The sequence below is a fragment of the Euleptes europaea genome, chromosome 11, assembly GCF_029931775.1.
Source record: "Euleptes europaea isolate rEulEur1 chromosome 11, rEulEur1.hap1, whole genome shotgun sequence".
Lineage (NCBI taxonomy): Eukaryota > Metazoa > Chordata > Lepidosauria > Squamata > Sphaerodactylidae > Euleptes > Euleptes europaea.
In genome coordinates, this window is record NC_079322.1 from 62,152,907 (window position 1) to 62,170,899 (window position 17,993).

Here is a 17,993-nt window from a genome sequence, read left to right on the forward strand (position 1 = left end):
CTCTCTCGGGGGCTGCAATATATTCACGAAGCACCCGTCCAACTATTCACGGATGCCAGCCTGACTGGATGGGGAGCGACCCTGCACGATCAACCAGCTCAGGGTCTCTGGGAACCCAACCATCTCAAGAGAAGCATCAACTTCCTAGAGATCGCAGCTATTTGGAAAGCCATCCTGCACTTTGGTCCTCAGCTAGCTGGAAAGCACCTTCTCATCAGAACGGACAACATCGCTGCGAAGGCGCATGTGAACAAGCAGGGGGGCTCCAGATCCTCCTCGCTGCACAAACAGGTCTCCAGGATCCTAGAGTGGGCGGAGTCCCACTTAGCCTCGATATCAGCCGAGCACATCCGGGGGGTTCACAATGTTCAAGCCGACTGGCTCAGCAGACAACACCTCGACGAGGCCGAGTGGTCCTTGCACCCGGAAGTCTTCCATCAGATCACCATCAGATTCGGAATCCCTCAGGTGGATTTGTTTGCGACTCCAGCCAACTCCCAACTCGAGAGATTCTACTCCAGGTATCACCAAACCGGGGCGGAGAAAACAGATGCCCTCTTGTCCCCTTGGCCGACAGGTCTGCTGTACGCATTTCCACCTCTGCCTCTCATTCCCAGGGTGCTCAGACGCATTCGGACTCTCCAAGCCACGGTACTGATGATAACTCCGGACTGGCCAAGACGGCCATGGTATCCGGCACTGCAACAGATGTCCATCCAACCTCCTTGGCGTCTTCCGTCCAGACAGGACCTATTAATCCAAGGGCTGATTTGCCACCCGGACCCCGGGTGGTATCGACTAACCGTATGGCACTTGAAAGGAGAGACCTCTTAGATCAAGGATACAATTCTGGCATTGTCGATACCATCTTAGCGTCTAGGAAACCAGCCACTCAAAGAATATACGGGGCTACCTGGAAGGTTTTCGCCACGTGGTGCCACCGTAACGCCAAAGATCCCCTGAGACCCGGGGTGGCAGACATTTTAGCCTTTCTTCAAGAGGGAAGAAAGCTTGGGCTTAAAGTTTCCACCATGAGACGTCAATTGGCCGCTATAGCCACCTTAGTACCTCGAGTGGCCCGGTATCCTTTGTCAAAACACCCTCACATCAGTGCGTTTCTTAGAGGGGTTAAGCTGTCGTCCCCGGCGGTGGTACATAGATTCCCCTCCTGGAATCTGCGCACCGTGTTACAAGCCTTGACCAAGTCACCGTTCGAGCCTCTCAGAACGGTCGATCTCAAGTGGGTGCGCATGAAGGCTCTTTTTCTTACCGCAGTCACCTCGGCCAGAAGGGTGTCAGAGCTCGGGGCTCTCTCTGTAAGGCCGGAGCTTTGCGTTTTTCATAAGAACAGAGTGGTTCTTCGAACAGATCCCTCTTTTATCCCTAAGGTCCATACACGTTTTCACCTCGAGCAGGAGATAGTTCTCCCTACCTTTTTCCCAAACCCTTCCAACCAAAGGGAAAGGGAGTGGCACTCGCTGGATGTAAAAAGAGCCCTACGCATTTACATCAGACGAACACAACAAATTAGGAAATCAGAGCGCCTCTTTATTTCCTTGACGGCTCCTAACAAAGGTGGAGCTATGTCCCGGGCGGCTATTAGCAGTACCATTAAGGCCTGCATCTCCCTAGCCTATAAAAATTCCGGCGTAGGTACTCCGTCCAGCATCACGGCCCACTCCGTTAGGAGTGCGGCCACCACTGCGGCTTTTCGACATAGGGTGTCGCTGGAACAGATATGCAGTGCTGCCACCTGGTCTTCCTTGGCGACTTTTACCAGGCACTACAAGGTAGACACGTTCTCCAGAGATTCCTCTGCATTTGGCCTGGGAGTGCTTCAGGCAGTGCAGGAGGACTAGTTCCCCACCCTAATTCATTAACAGCTCTGGTAAGTCCCAGAATGAAGACGCCCTTCTTACCTAGAGCGAGAAAGAGCCTTGGTTCACTTACCGTGAAGGCTTCTTCTGCTCGTAGGTAAGAAGGGCGTCTTCCCCTCCCTAGTTCCTGCCAGAAGCACACATCAAAAAAAAAAAAAAAAAAAAAAGAGGGAGGGTGTCTTGAGTGAAGTTGTTAACGTTCACCTTAAAGGTGTTTTGTTTGTTACCAGTCGTTTTGCTCCTTCTGTTACCTCGTCTATTGAAAGGGGAAAAATGTTTTTCCAAAGTTAGATAATAAGATTTAAGCTTTTCAACTACTGAGGCTTTCCGAAGGGAGGGGGTCATTTCCCCCGAGGACCGGAAGGCCTGCATTTTTGTTTGAATCCTGCCTTCCCTAGCAAATAAAGGAAAATAACCCAGAATGAAGACGCCCTTCTTACCTACGAGCAGAAGAAGCCTTCACGGTAAGTGAACCAAGGCTCTTTTTGGTGATGACAACCAGGGCTACCCCATTTATTTATACACTGCAAAACATCTTGTCATAGCTTTAAGATAAGTACAACAAACTCTGAAGAGGTTAGCTTTTGTGGTAGCGATCGTTAGAAAACACATTAATTAGAATACATTACACATTAATTAGAACCCCAACTGCCAAAAATGAATCTGGCTGCTAAATATTTGGGCTGGCTCCTAGAGTCAAAGAGAATTTGTCAAGGCCTGCAATTACATGGGTAGTGAGATGCCTTCAGTTTGGTGAGCCATAATGCGTGCAGGCCTGTGAACCAGAGCTACCAGGACAAAGGAGACCCAAATTCAAATTCTTAACCCTCTGCTCTTTGAAGGAAAGATTGGATAAAAATATAAACTTTTCAGTATACAGTCAGGCCATTCCTTATATAATGCTAGAACAAGCTGTCTGAGTAAGCATGTTACTACTTGAAAAGACTATTTTTACATGGTACTCTCCTACCCGTTTTGAGCCCAAGGAGTACTTAATATTTTGTATCTCGTAAGAGCTAATGGAACTCTCTCCGAGTCAGATGATAGCCTAGAATGTCTCAATAAAAATAGTTAAGGACAACACTGTTGATAGTCTTTTATTCTGCAATGGTAGAGGTTAAGAAATGCATTCCTACTGAAGTTTTAAATTAAATTTTACAGTCGTTTTAGAGAAAGGTAGATTAGAATATGCTATTACCATGCAACAGAAAAAAATTAAACTTGCAAGTTGCATATATAATGAATAAGTTCTTAAACCTGACAAATGCTCCCAGAAGTCATTGTGCAGTATGATGGTCTGAGGGATACAAGAAGGACTTGTGATCACGAGTTCCTTGACTGGTGAAAACATACAATTTTAAAAAATCTTTTCTGTCACTACTGTAAAGGAGGAATACTTGTTCTCTGAAGTGATGTACCTTGTGTATTTTAAAATATTTAAGTTATCATTCCCATTCTAGAGTTCATTAACTGGACGTTTTAAAGCATAAGCTTCAATATACCCTGTGCTGCTCAGATACCAAGTTTTATATGATAAATTGTATACTTAAGAGGAGATTTACAGATGTGTCACGCTATATACTGTTGAAAGAGTATATACTGTTTAGATTTTAGTGGGACATGCTAAACTGTAACCATATACCCCCATCATTCGTGGAGAAAAACACACGGCAGAGCTAAACAGAAACTGGATTATCTTTGCCAAAGACATTTTTAGAATGAAATTTGTCAAAATGAACATACCAAAGTGTGCTGAGCCACTGCTACTTTTACTTTGTATAGAGGTACTGCATGTCTGGGTCCCCGGTTGTGCTGTGCCTGTTCGATTTAAGCTCCTGTGTAACTTCCTATAGGAAAGTTCATCATTGTCACTGTCATGTAGGGATGGTGTCCGAGGCCTAAAATGCCGCCATCTACGTGATTTGATATTGACTAGTATCTGACTGAGGTCTTTAGAGAAAGATCTGTCCGAGGTATTTGTTTCTGAGGTATTGGCAAATTGATTGATTGAAGAGTGTTGTTGTGAGGAAAGCATTTCCGAATCTAGCTGGCAAAATGCACTGTTGTTCTCCGAATATGCTCTGTCTAGCAGCACCCTAAAAGGAAGAAAGACAATCTTTTTTACACCATACTAGTCAGAATGACATGCCCTCCCTCATTCATGCAATCATGTAAGAAACAGCACCCAAAAAGTTAAATTCTGCACTCCAACATTTTCTAATTCAATTCTTATCAGCTGTCTTTGTTCTCCACAGGTTGGAGTTGTTCTGAATGAGTTATCATATTCCCACTTTAAGTCAGCATGATTACTTATCTTTAGAAAAAACATAGTACCTTCATATGCAGCCACGTTGCCCCAACTCTTAACAAAACAATGTGTTTTTCTGATCACCACTGTTGCTAAAGTTTCTCACAGTAGCATATGAAGAAAGCACTGTTCCCTGTAAAACTGTATATCAAAATACTGGAAAACCCATGAATATGTGGCGGTGTGGGGTGACAAAATTAAAGGCCTTCCATAAAGTGTCAAAGGAAAATATCTTCTTGTAAGAAATTCAACTTTGATGAGAAACTAATCCCCATACCTGGATAAGACCAAGAAGCCAAAGAACAGCTTCAAATATAACAGTTAGTATTTTAAAAAAATAACTCTATATTCAGTGAAACTACCAAATTCAAATGTGCTTGAAAATAACTCAGTTTGTCCATCTTTTGTATATTAACAAACGGACATTACACTCAGCAGATATCTTAAACAATATTCAGTGTTTAAATTAAGAGATCAAAATGTGCTATATTCACAGCCTGATGTAAATGGCAAGATTTGCAGAGCAGATCACCAGTTGCTACCACAGAATTATTCCACAAATGTGCTCACTAGCTTGCTGTTTGGCATTTGTGGAAAGAGATAGACATCCCACACCCACCATCCATGTCCAAATTCTCTTTCCTTAAAGGACTCTATGGCAGACAAAACAGATCCCACCCACTCATCTGGTACACATAGAACTTGAGGTACGTGAAAGGAGCTAGCCTGGGATGCATTCAAAAGCAGTGAAAGAACACTTGCTTGTTCAAAGTGCCTCCCAGCCCAACGCAAAGTGAGAAACTGGGACAGCAGGACTGTTCACTCACTTATTACCAGGTTGGGATAGATCCTGAAGCAGTGAAAATCTCTCTCATTGCTTCCGTGTGCCTTCCAGGCCAATGGCGGGTAAGTAAAATAGTCTACCATATAAGGGTAGGGGTCTGGAGCCCAAGTCCTATGATGAAAGGTTGAAGGAGCTGGGTATGTTTAGCCTGAAAAGGAGAAGACTGAGAAGGGATAGGATAACCATCTTCAAGTACCTGAAGGGCTGTCATATACAGGATGGTGCCGAGTTGTTTTCTGTTGCCCAAAAAGGTCGGACCAGAACCAATGGGTTGAAATTAAATCAAAAGAGTTTCCATCTAGACATCAGGAAGAATTTTCTAACAGAGTGGTTCCTCAGTGGAACAGGCTTCCTCTCGAGGTGGTAAGTACTCCTCCCTGGAGGTTTTTAAGCAGAGGCTAGATGGCCATCTGTCAGCAATGCTGACTTTATGACCTTAGGCAGTTCATGAGAGGGATGGATCTTGGCCATCTTCTGGGCATGGAGTAGGGGTCACTGGGTGTGTGTGGGGGAGGTAGTTGTGAAATTCCTGCATTGTGCAGGTGGTTGGACTAGATGACCCTGGTGGTCCCTTCGAACTCTATGATTCTATACCATTCCCCTCCAGAAAAGGGATCAGCCTCTCAACTCCTGCAATGCATTGAAGGCCCTTGAAAGTGACGAGAGAACTTCTAACCCCGTGTTATTTACTGAATTCCTATCCTGTCCTTCAGTATTTCCCCCTCCCCAATTTTATCCTGATAACAACCCCGTGAGGCAGGTGAGGCTGAGAGTGTGACTGCCCCAAGGACACTCCGTGTGCTTCATGGCAGAGTGGGGATTTGACCCTGGGTCTCCCTAATCTGAGTCCAGTATTCTAACCACTATACCACACTGGTATGTCCATGCATAAAGTATTCCCAGGAAGGCACGAGCAGATTGCACTACCTTGTCTCCAAACCCTCAGGGAAGGATCCAACCTCTCATCTCATGCCAGGCTAGTGACAGAAGAAACGGGCGGGTTACTAAGACTAGCCACTATTTCAAATTGAGGAAGGGGTTTTTTTTTAAAGGGAAGAGCATCCTGGTCCTACATACCTAAAACTTTAAAAAAATTACTGTCAATGATGTTTACAATAATGTAGATATGTTCAGGATTGCAGCAATAAACATTGAACTGGAAAAATGGGAGGAGCTCTAGAGAGCTGGTTATGTTACCAAGCACTACCCAGCATTTAGACAAGGTGGTGGCCATCTCAATGAAACAGAAGAATAGGATGCCACATTGAAAGAACACAGTCTTGATCAGCAAGTTGTTAAAGAACTCATTCTAAAAACCTTACAAAAAAAAGGTGATACATTTCTTGCTGCAAGTCAATTAGCTACTATGAAAGGCAGTTTGTGCTCCATGAAGAACCGTGCACAGGGATGATTCAAATCACATACTAAACCACACTATTACAATTCTATCCAAGAAGGTGGAAAACAATATTTGAGGCAACACTGCCACTGCACGTTTGAAATCTACAGGAAAAGGAACTCTTAGCACAGGCTCAACTCAACATTCGATGCAGCCCACTGGAGCCACAGTATGCAAGCAAGCTCTCAAGACTAGCTTTCCCCCCTGCATGCTACAGTGGTGGTGGTGGTGGAGAGCACCATCAAGTCACTTACGGTGACCCGGTAGGGTTTTCAAGGCAAGAGATGCTCAGGGATGGTTTGCCATTGCCTGTCTACGCATCACGCCCCTGGTATTCCCTGGAGGTCTCCCATTCAAATACTTGTCAGGGTTCAGGCTGAGAGTGTGTGACTGGCCCACAGTCACCAAGCAAGTTTCCATGGCAGAGTGGGCATTTGAACCTGGGTGTCCCAGATCCTCGTATGACATCTTAACACCTACACCATGGTGACCGCAACAGTCAATTATTTTTTTTAAAAAAAGCTGACCCCCACTTTTGCCATTGGCCATTGAGTTACACACTATTACAGATGCAACCACATCTCCCATCCCACCCCTCAATGAATTACAATTCATTCACAGCCAGACCTTTAATTCAAGTTGTCCAGAAACAAGCTGAGAGTAGAGGAACTGGAATGTGTTGTGGACATGCAGGTACCTTCCTCCATTCCTAGGTTGCTGTATAAATGGCAAGCTATGCCTCAAATGGACAACTACGATTAGTGCTAAGCTCCAAATGACACATAACTCTGCAGTGGATTTGCAAATCATATTTTGGTGTACAGCAATCACAGATGTCTGAGTTAGACATTAGAGAAAGCTTTGGCTAAAGCTACTCAGAAACAGAGGGGGAAGGTGGTTATGGGGAAAAGGGGAAGGAATGCATGGGCCTCATCATAATCATAATCCTACAGCCAGATCAGTAAAAACATGTAAAGGTTCGTTAAAATTTGGTATAGGTTTGAAAAACTGAGAAAAACAAAAAGCTTTTGGGTCCTGAATTTCAGATTTTCATTAGGGACAAAGTTCAGCTTGTACTGCACTAAATTTCAACACAACTAAAACATATTAAATAAGATAAACTCACCTTCCACCACGTCCAACCCGTCTACGTGAAAACCCAATGCACCTCTGGGGTACAGTAAGGGTTGTTAAGCAGTATCTATAACGCTCATCTCCCAACGTGCCCCCATTTGGGTTACTCCACGGCCAGTCACCAGTTTGGTCTAAATGAGGCTTGAAAAGGAACATTAGGAAAGAATTAAACATGCATCGTCTCATGGCAAACACCAACATTCAAGTTTTGGAATAGACTTAAAAGACTTACAGCATAATACTGACATCCTGCTTTCCTACGGAAAGCAAAGGGACCATCAGGATCATTTTCTTCCTCAGCTTCAGAAGAACCAGACAAGACCTTCAAACAAAGAACAAAGAGCCGGTAAAAATTAAAGGACATGCATTTTCTCTCCTCTTTTTACACTCTCGCAATTAAAAATACTGAAGTCCTACTTGTGAAAGAGGCTCTTCATCTGAGCTGGGAAAGTCATATTGATTCATATCTTTAGCATTAAAGACTGGCAGTGCAGCAGGAGTCGTTTGTTGAATAGCAGCAGCAGCCGATGAAGGTACAACTTTGGGCTTCTTCTCATACTTTCTTTTGGGTCTTATAGCGTCAACTTTTTCTTGCTACAAAAAAGGAGAAAGTTCACAGTTTAACCTACTTGTATTAGGTTAGAGTGCGCTGTAAATGAGCAGTATTTGTTATTCTGCATTTTGGTACTTTATTTTGGACGAATCTAGGCCAAAACATGAGTGAGGGAATCAGTGATGTGACAAATTACAAGGATTAAGATGAGCTTCCAGACCACTTAAAATGTGTGGAAATGTGTTGTTGTTTTTTTGGTGGGGGAACTGCCAGTCAACTTTGATGTTTCTTGAAATAGTAAAGCTCAGCACAAAATTTTGAAGTTTCTGAACAAGTTTTTAAAGCTGTACAGGTCTCTAAATGAGTTGGCAATAAAAGCAGCGTTGACAAAGAATTGCTGGCCCTGCCTTACAAATTTGTTTAGTTGCCTTGAAATGTGATGCAATACTATTAAAAGGTAAACAGGTAATTTCCAAATACATTAGAAATGATAAACGGCCTGGCACAGAGTACAGTAAATGGAAATACCCACTGTATTACGTTTATATCCCACTATTCTTACAACATGGAATTCAAAGTTTTCCTAGGCGATAGCCTATCCAAGCACTGACCAACACCAACTTTACTTTGCTGAAGCAGTTACGTCTGCAGAATCACATCCATCTTTAGATCTGCCCTGGGACCTTCCCGTTTTGTTACTAAAATTATGAAGTATTCACACATGTTACTATGAAGTATTCACACGTTACTAGGCTCTTTGGGGCTTACATGTCATCAAAGTGCTTTTTGTCCTGTATCAACAGAGTAAGCATTACACACATCTGTTAAGAGATTCAGTCACCTTGTTGACTTTAAATTCCTTCAATTCCATGCTTTCTTGGTGTTTAAACTGAGCACTATTAGGAACAGGAATGACAGGGATAGCATAGGTAGGCTTCATGGGCTGCCGATGTGCCATTACCTCAGACATGATCTCTCCGTTATAATCGCCCAAATTATACCTGAAAATCAGAAGAAAAGCTGGCTACAATTATCTGAACATTTATTACCTAAAAGCTTATGATTATGTTTGTACAACTGTACTTTGCATTAGTAACACCTTTCGCAAAAGGGAAATATCCCTGTGGAATGATATGGAATCTAACAAAGCTCTAACGTCATGGTTCCAGTTGATTACAAAAGCGAACCAGGGAAAAGAAAAGGAATACTGGAGTATTTTTACTTCAATTATACCCCTCCTTTCTTCCCTATGGGGACCTAAAGTGGCCAACATTGTTCTCATTTCCTTCCTTCTATCCTCACAACAACCCTGTGAGCTAGGTTAGGCTGAAAGTGTGTGACTGACCCAAGGTCAGCCAGTGAGCACCATGACCAATCAATGAGTACCAGAGATTCAAACCTGGTTCTTCCACATCCCATTCTGATATTGTACCCACTACACAAGACTGTCAGCCCTGACCTGGATGGCCCAGGCTGGCTTGATCTTGTCAGATCTCAAAAGCTAAGCAGGGTCAGCCCTGGTTAGTATTTGGATAGGGGACCACCAAGGAATACCAGGATTGCTATGCAGAGGAAGGCACTGGCAAACCACCTGTTAGTCTCTTGCCATGAAAACCCCAAAAAGGGGTCGCCATAAGTTGGATGCGACTTGACGGCACTTTACACACACACACCAGACTGTCAGACTTTGCATTTCAGTCTCTTGGTTCTGTGTCTATGATTAGGCCTAGCGAGATGGAGAACATCTGGTGGAGATTTTCATCAGATGTGAAGTCCCACCTATTGCTCTAAGGCAAGCTGCAATTATTCTGAATGGATTGCTAACTGTTAGCAATCCAAACAATATTTCAAACTGAGGCAATAAATTTCTGTAATAGATACCATAGGCAGAATCCCTTTTAGCAAGAATAGTTATAGCATGAAGATCCTCTACTCTGAAGTTACAAAAGGTGCTCAACACTGGCAAATGAGGATCCATCAATATTCTATCCAGATGGGATTGCGACCATTTACAAAGAGTAACAGCCACACCTTATGACACAGTAGACAGGGCTATAGGTTATCACTGCTCTTTGCCATTACTGATTGCCTTAACGGCACCTAATTAATTTCCAGCACATATCCTTTACCTTTTTTCCATAATTTCCAGTGTTAAATGCAATAACTCTCTCTTGCTTTTTTCCCTCCTTTTTATCATCTCTAGAATAGTTACTGCACGACTCAAATCCCGCCGAAGCTTAAGCATCTTCTCATAAGAAGCTTCGTCATTCTTGCGATTCTGCAAGGAAAAAAGACGAAATCTGAACGTCTATAAACCTCAACATTTCAGTGTACATGAAGTTACTCAGTGGTGCCCACAACCCAAACCCATCCTTTTACAGCAGTAGTACATTATGATAAAGACTGAGCTCGTAGTACATTATGAGCAAGTCTATCTTGAAATACAATTTATCATATTGCATTCCACAATGCAAGATTTCACATCCACTCACTTTTCGGGTCTGCATCTTTTCCGTTCGCCTTCTAAACGCAACATAAGGATCGTTTGTGCTGGAACCATCACGCTTCTCCTGTTTCACTGCTGGGATAAGAGAGGGACCTCGACAGTTTTTCCTCTTTTTAATCCAGTACTCGTACACTTCTCTAATCAATTCATCGTCTTCCTTTAAGAGTAACTTGGCCTCCTGCAGGCTGACTGGCTAAAGGAAAAACCCAAATGTGTCACTTTCATACGTTTACTTCTCGGAATAATTTAAATATCTGAAATAACGCTGTACCTGCTGACCACTGCCTTTTTCTAGACGATCTATCATTTCTTCAAATTGTAAAGGAGAAATGTCAATTTTTTTCTTCAGCTTGTTCACAAAGGCGTCATCTTCTGAATCCAAGTCATAATCTGGCTGCTCAGCATCCAAACTAAAAGCTGAAGAATAAAAATAAACACGTTTATACTTTATTTTTCCAATGTTCTGCATAAAAACGGAGAAGACAAAGCAGAAGAAAATTTTAATTCTTCTGCCTTAAAAAACCTTATTCTGAAACATATCATTTTTCCATAAACAATATAAAAGCTAAGTCAGACCTCTAAGCTACAAGTTTTCCACTTAAGGCAGTGGTCCTCATTCCACATCTCATGCTGCCACCTTCGCAACTACCATCAACCCCAAGACCCACATGACTAGCGATTGCCCTGCCTGCACCCCACCAAATACACACAACAGTGTTACTATTAACATTAAATATATAACTATAACTTTTCTAATTACCAGAGTACCTCTGTGCATGTAGGTTCTCTCCGCACCACTGCTGAACCTTAACTCAGCCCTCGTGTATCTGAAGTGAAGAACTTCCCTCTCTGCTTCCTGCTCTCCTCAGCATGAGCCACAGCAGGTCAGTTTACAGAGTGTGACTGCCAAGGTGCCCAGAGGAGAGCAAGCTGACTGTGGAGAAAGGGAAGTAAAACCACCACCACCACCTCACTGTGGCCAGCCTGCTCTTTTCTCAGCTGGTTGCCACTATGATGCTGGTATTACTCTCTCTTATCTGTGGCCAGCTTGCTCTCCTTCCAGTAGCTGTGCAGATGCTGGAATACAGAGTGCAGAGGGTGTGAAGAAGGATGTGGGAGGGATGGAGAGGAAGAGCCTGTTATTTCCATCCTGGGCATGAGGTTTGCAGCTCAGAGAGGCTTGAAGCTTCACCATCTTGTAGCATCTAGTTCTTTATTATTACAGTCCATGACCAGTAGGCTTGTAGCATCTGTTTCAAGCTGGGAATCACCTGTCAACCACAAGCTCTACCAGGCAATGAATGGCCTTGACCACTTTCCTGGAACAGGGGCGGGTGCCACATTGGGGAACAGTGCTCAGAAAAGCTGCAGCTGGCATAGCAAAGAGCCACGTGTGGTTCTTGAGCCACTGAGGGTACCTGAGGTATAACTGACCCCCAATGTACTCCCCATTAAAAAAAAAAACTTCAGCATGCACACAAACCGGCATATTATGACAGATGAAATTTTGCAATGTATTTGGAGCCATAAATCTGGGCATACAATCCTCTCATTTTCTCTCATTCCAGTTAGGGACAATCTTACCTCAAGAAGCATTCTAGATTTCACCTTTAAAAAACAGAGAGGGGTGAATGAACCCATGGGGTATATAACTGACCCTGTTATGCTTCAGAAATGCATGAAATATTAAGTTGTATAAGCTTGGTAAAAAGATACTGTGACTTTTTTGTATGCTTCTAGTGTACCATACATGGGTTAAAAGGCACTGTAATAAGAGTGTTTTAGTAATGTGGCCATGTATTCCCAGGCAGGAATAGGAGATGAGGTTTGTTAACAGGACATCCTGTTGCCAACTACATGGAGAAGAAAGATTTAAGAACCAAATGCTATGGCTGGGAGCTGGCTAGGAAGCTCCCTGGCCATGAACTGCCTGTCCCACTGTGAGAGTGTACAGCAGAAACTCCTCCTGACTTAGAGAAAAAGGAATAGTTGCAGAAGAGGAATCCATTCTGTTTTACCACAGTCAATGTCAATTCAGGTTGCTAGCATTCCAGCCCTTAGAAAAGCAATATAGAAGAATGCGCTATCTTAGACAAAATGGTTTGTTTATACAACAGACATTACTCTTCTGAAATCCAATAGACCCATATTAACCTGCTCTCCGAGCAACACCCCTCATCTAGTTACTTGTTTTAAGAGTAAGATTTCCATCTGCAATTCTCCCCCCCCCCCATCCTTGCCCAGACACTAACTCTTAAAGGCCTGGTAATTTGTCAAACAAAAATGAAATCAATTTAAAAGTTTCTTATTGTTGTAACAGTTACCCAGCAGTGTCAGTATTTGAGTCCCTACAGAAAACACAAAATGTGCATCAGGTACTGTACCAGTGAGAACAGTAACAAACAGCAATTTGTCCTCCTGTCTGCTGAGAATGCCCCCAAAGTATTTTGGACTAAGGTTATCAGGATAGCTCAACCATGGTTACAGACACAGAGAGCTTATCCGTACGGGAAGCAGCCTTGGACATTCTCCGGCTCACTTTTTCTCAGTCTTCCTTTTGTTGTAGCTCTGAGACAGAAGACTTCCTGGCGCTCAACAAACACAGCTTGTCATGATGTTTAACGACTTCCAAGATTCACTCCCATAACAGACAGGGATTTGGCCTTACATCTCATTACAGCCTTCAAAAAGAGATACAATATACGTACTACTCTATAATATAAAAAATATTTGCTCAAACATGCTTATTTTAATGGAAATTAATAGCAAGCATGTAAAGAAAGTTCACCAACACCACCACAATAAATTAGGACTACTGCAGAAGTGACCTGATTAACAGATTATGGGGAGGGGGACTTACAGGGAAGGGCAAATTCCCCTCCTCCCCCACTGGCCCTTACTACTTGTCTTCTTGCTCTGGGCCTCCAAGTTGTTACAGGTTGTCTAGACAACCTATAATGGCATCTGAGATCTCACAGAGTAGTCTTGCAAACTCTCAGTGATACTACACTTCTTTGATTTTATTCATCCCACTTAAAATTTTTCTGAGGATTATTCCAGGTCTGCAGAAACCTGTATGTTAGCCCTGGGCAACCTGCGCCCCGCAGTGAATTGTTTGATCTGCTCAGAGTGGGCATATGAAGGAGATCCAAGAGAACTCAGGGGGGGTTGGGAACAGAACATAACCCCCCAGGGGTCTCCTCCCCATGTTATCTTCACTTGCCCTTGCTTTGTCCTTCCTATTTGCTTTGGCTTTCCCCTGATCTTGCTGGCACCTATTTCCCACATACTTTTCCAGGCTTCTCCACTGGCACTGCTTTCCCTCCTGCCCCTCCCCCTGCTTCCCTCCCACCCACCAAAATTGCCCCGCTAATGCTACCCAGCTGATGCAAAGTCGTGAAACTAAAAGCACAGTAGGCGCTTTGGGCCGGGGGGGGGGGGGAGCTAAGAGTAGCTGTACATCTGAACAATGCTTCAGTCATGGCTCCAGCACCTACATTACCACCTCCCAGCCTCTTCCAGTAGTGGTACTGCTTCTCCACCCCTTCAATAAAACTCCATATTGGGTGCTGGAATATTCTCACGGACACACCACAGGAGCAGCTACTGGTCAGTGATATTTTGGATTCCTACAGGAAGCCAAAATGTCACCTAGGTGTTCTTCCCCCTTTTAAAAAGATGTTAAACTTTCCCAATCCCCCTCTCCTATTTTCTTCTAGGTTTACAGAAACATCTACCCAGTTCTCAAGTGGGCCCACTGCACATTTTTTAAAAATCTGTATGCTACTGCCCGGTTGGGAATTCGATATATGAAGTGTGCAAGCAGACCAGGGCTTGTGAAGATTTGATATAAAAGCTATATCAAGTAGTAAGAAAACAATGAAGTTTGCTACAGCTGCTCTACATATTGGAACCAACAGTTATGGAAAGGAAACAAGTTGTACGTGTGTGAATCAAGTGTTTAGTTTTAAAATGCAAATGTACTCAACACAGAAAACCTAAGATTAAAAAAATGAGTATTTGATAAGCTAGCTCTCATTTACGTGTACATAAATATCTAACTATGAAAGTTAGAAATTTTACCTTTGAAAAAGATAGAACTTGTTAGAATCTCAATTTAAAAAAAAAAACCAAGCCAGTGATATGCACACAAGTATCGATGGCTTATTTATACCGGTAGGAAACAAAAAAGGAGGAGGAAACTTCTGAACGACAAAAACAAAATACCAGAGGTACAAATAATCAAAATGCCAAAAGTATATATATAATTTTAAAAATTGTATAATGTAAAAAAAATACAAAGAATTATTGTTATAACTTCGTACGTTTGTAATTACATCTTAATATATCCAAAGTCAAATTGGCAACAAATAGGAACACTATCAAAGGATTTACAAGTCAAATGAGCCACAGTGATTGACTTTTGAAGTTACATCACACTACATATTATGAATTTGCTCTTGATTTTCTGGCTTCCAAATTAACCAGTGCAAGGTCGTTCATGACTGATAAAGATTCACAGATCAAAACAGGAATTTAGCCGGCATCCTATCACATTTGACTTGTAAATGTTGTGTGCTCTTCTCCAGCTTGTACACTGAATTTTATAGAATTGCCACACTGAAGTTGTACATATTTGTATTTAAATGGTTACTTTTTATATTTGAGTTGTAACTCCTTTGATAGTGTTCCTATTTGTTGCCATTTTGACATATTATGATATAACTTTGTATGTCTGTAATTAGAACAATAATTCTTTGTATTTATATTATATTTTGCAAATTTTGAATTATATATACACCCTTTTGGCATTTTTGATGCTCCAATGATTTTTTTTTTACCTCTGGTACTTTGCACCCCTTGTTTTTATTTCTACTGGTTCCTTGGAATAATCTGTGACCAATTATTTCGTTTTAATGAAAAAAAGAAGAAAAACTCTGGCCCCATGACAAGAGAGAATTCAACCTTGAAAATAATTTTCCAGCCTAAGTTTGTTCCTTGACTCTTTGCAGGTGTTAGTCACAGCCCCACAAGGCTACTCCTCAAGGACAAGTTCTCAGGCCTGTTAATTAACTCATACAATTCAGCTGTGAATATGGGAGAGGGAACTCGCTCCTACCCTGGGAAGTTCCATGGATACTGCCCTATGATTGGTGAGAAGGTCAGAAGGTTATGGCCAGCTTTTTTTCTATAAGTGTAGCTAGAGAGAAGAATCCCTTTATCCCTTTACCCTCCTACCCCTCCTTACTGCTAAGAAGATACTTGTATTATGCTCTGGAAACTCTTTGCCTTAAGAAACAACTGCACTGTGTTAGGACTCCAATAAGACAACTAGCCGGCTTTATTATTCTTGTGCATTTTATTTACTGCCACTGAACTATATGCCTTGCTTTAAATAAATTTCTTAAATTTCTTTAATAAAGCCTTATTTTGTTTTATGAAGTGTGTTACTCAGGGAGTTACTGGAACCAAACCCAGGCAAGCTTATGTTACTGCAACAAGGAATTCACCCCAATACACACTTTAACAGGAATCTGGGATTGAGGTGGCCAAGTTGTTTACTATTAACACCAGGTTTTCAGTACATTAACACCCCAAATAACCTATGAGGCCTTCCAAAAGGATCTCTCCAAACTGCGTGAAGGGGCAACAAGTTGGCAAAGATTTAAATGGAAGCAGTGCCAAGTGATGCATACAGGGAGGGAGGGAAATCTTCTTTTATTTATACATTGTTAGATTCTAACTTGCTAGGAAAGATCTTTGGTCCTTAGAAGAATTCTTGGGTCTGCTGTGGCAGTACGAGAAACGGATTTAGAGTTTTTTTATATATATATATATATATATATATATATATATATATATATATATATATATATATATATATATATATATATATATATATATATATATATAATATGTGTGTGTGTATTCTTGCCCCTTTGATCTTTCTTTGCAGGAAGCTGGTACAGTTTAGGGCTTTCCCAGTAGAACTCAACATTCAGGGAAGTTCATGTTTATTTAATAATGCCTTCTCTGGATAGTGGGCCTTAAGGGTAAGCACCAATACTTTGAACTGTACCTAGAAGTGAAGAGAAAGACTGTCATAAAGGAAATAAGTTATAGGCTTCCAATGGCCTATCCGCTAATGGATCCAGGCCACACTTTCTGTACCAACTGCTGCATGTGAATAGTCAAGGGCAGTTCCACATGCAGACTACTGTAACATGGTCAACAGCAGCAATAACCTTGAACTCTAGGAAGACTTACAAAGGGGTGTAAGAGATGTAACTAATAAGAACTCCTCAAAGCAGTCCCAGGCAACACAATTGATCTTTCAGTGACATTTGAAGGCAGGCAACCATCAGGTACAACTACATTTCCTCAAGATTATGCAGCTCCAACACCATTACTTTGGTCTTGTCTGGATTAGATTCCATTCAGCCTTGTAGCTTTCAGGCAGTCCTTTGTGATCTGACCACTGCACTCAGATCAAATGGGAATGAAAATGACAAGCAAGCACCGTCAGTGTTTTGATGAACTTTCCTCCACCCCTGTCTCTCCCAGCAATTTTATATAAAATGTTAAGGCAGCACCCTCTGGTTTGCCTGTCACAAAAGCAACGCTAAACATTGATGATGTGTTTCACCCTGTCAAGGACACTCCTTGGGCCAGATGCTATGAAAGCTTATGCTGTGCTATACAAGGCTGTACAGAATATGCATCTTGATATACCAGTCAAACCTTGCTAGTTTGCAGCAGACCAGGGAAGCTTCTCTCTCTCTCCTTTCAAGTACTCTGTTTTGCATTTACTTTCTTTTCTATTTATATGCAAAACAGTTTGCCTCAGGCAGTATCTTTTGTTGCCCTAAGAGTAGGAGGAAGGAAATCACTCTACTACAAATGCCCAGTCTCTTCCTTGGTTACACTCCTGTGCCTCCTCTCCTCCGTTTCCTTTTTGCAGGCCTCCTTCACATAGTTACTTAAGCACTCCTGTTTTCATCTGCGAAACAATGGATGGTATGGCTAGAAATGTGAAGACCCAGAAAAAACCTTCCCCACGGGCCTTTTTTTTCAATTTTACTGTATGGAAAAAAAATTGGCCTTTTTGGGGAGTACTGAAAAAAACTCCTATGGAATATTTCTCCTATGGAATAATTTCTCTTTTAGAATGAGTGAAATGCTTTTAGAGCAGGGGTGGGGAACGTCAGGCCCGGGGGCCACATAAGGCCCGCGAAATCATTTGGTCTGGCCCTTCGTGGGTCCTGGCAGATCTCTAGCTTAGAAGGATCTAAGACTGGTGATCCGGCCCCACCCGCAGACAGGAATAGCCTCTATTCAAGGCAGATGTGAGTTTGTTTTGCTGAGAAAAGGA

The 17,993-nt window shown here is 42.3% G+C and overlaps 1 protein-coding gene across 4 annotated transcripts in view; it reads right to left on the reverse strand.

Moving 5' to 3' along the window:
- Nucleotides 1–17,993, reverse strand: part of EPC1 (enhancer of polycomb homolog 1) — a 72,546-nt gene that overhangs the window by 18,816 nt on the left and 35,737 nt on the right. For 3 of the 4 annotated variants that reach the window (XM_056857236.1, XM_056857234.1, XM_056857237.1), the window contains exons 3-10: nt 10,893–11,038; nt 10,608–10,814; nt 10,245–10,393; nt 8,957–9,116; nt 7,980–8,156; nt 7,795–7,884; nt 7,555–7,703; nt 3,621–3,973 (exon numbers count right to left, since the gene is read on the reverse strand). In XM_056857236.1, the coding sequence (XP_056713214.1) occupies nt 3,621–3,973; nt 7,555–7,703; nt 7,795–7,884; nt 7,980–8,156; nt 8,957–9,116; nt 10,245–10,393; nt 10,608–10,814; nt 10,893–11,038 (1,431 nt within the window). The remainder of the gene's footprint in view (nt 1–3,620; nt 3,974–7,554; nt 7,704–7,794; nt 7,885–7,979; nt 8,157–8,956; nt 9,117–10,244; nt 10,394–10,607; nt 10,815–10,892; nt 11,039–17,993) is intronic. The other variant, XM_056857235.1, reaches the window with a different exon arrangement.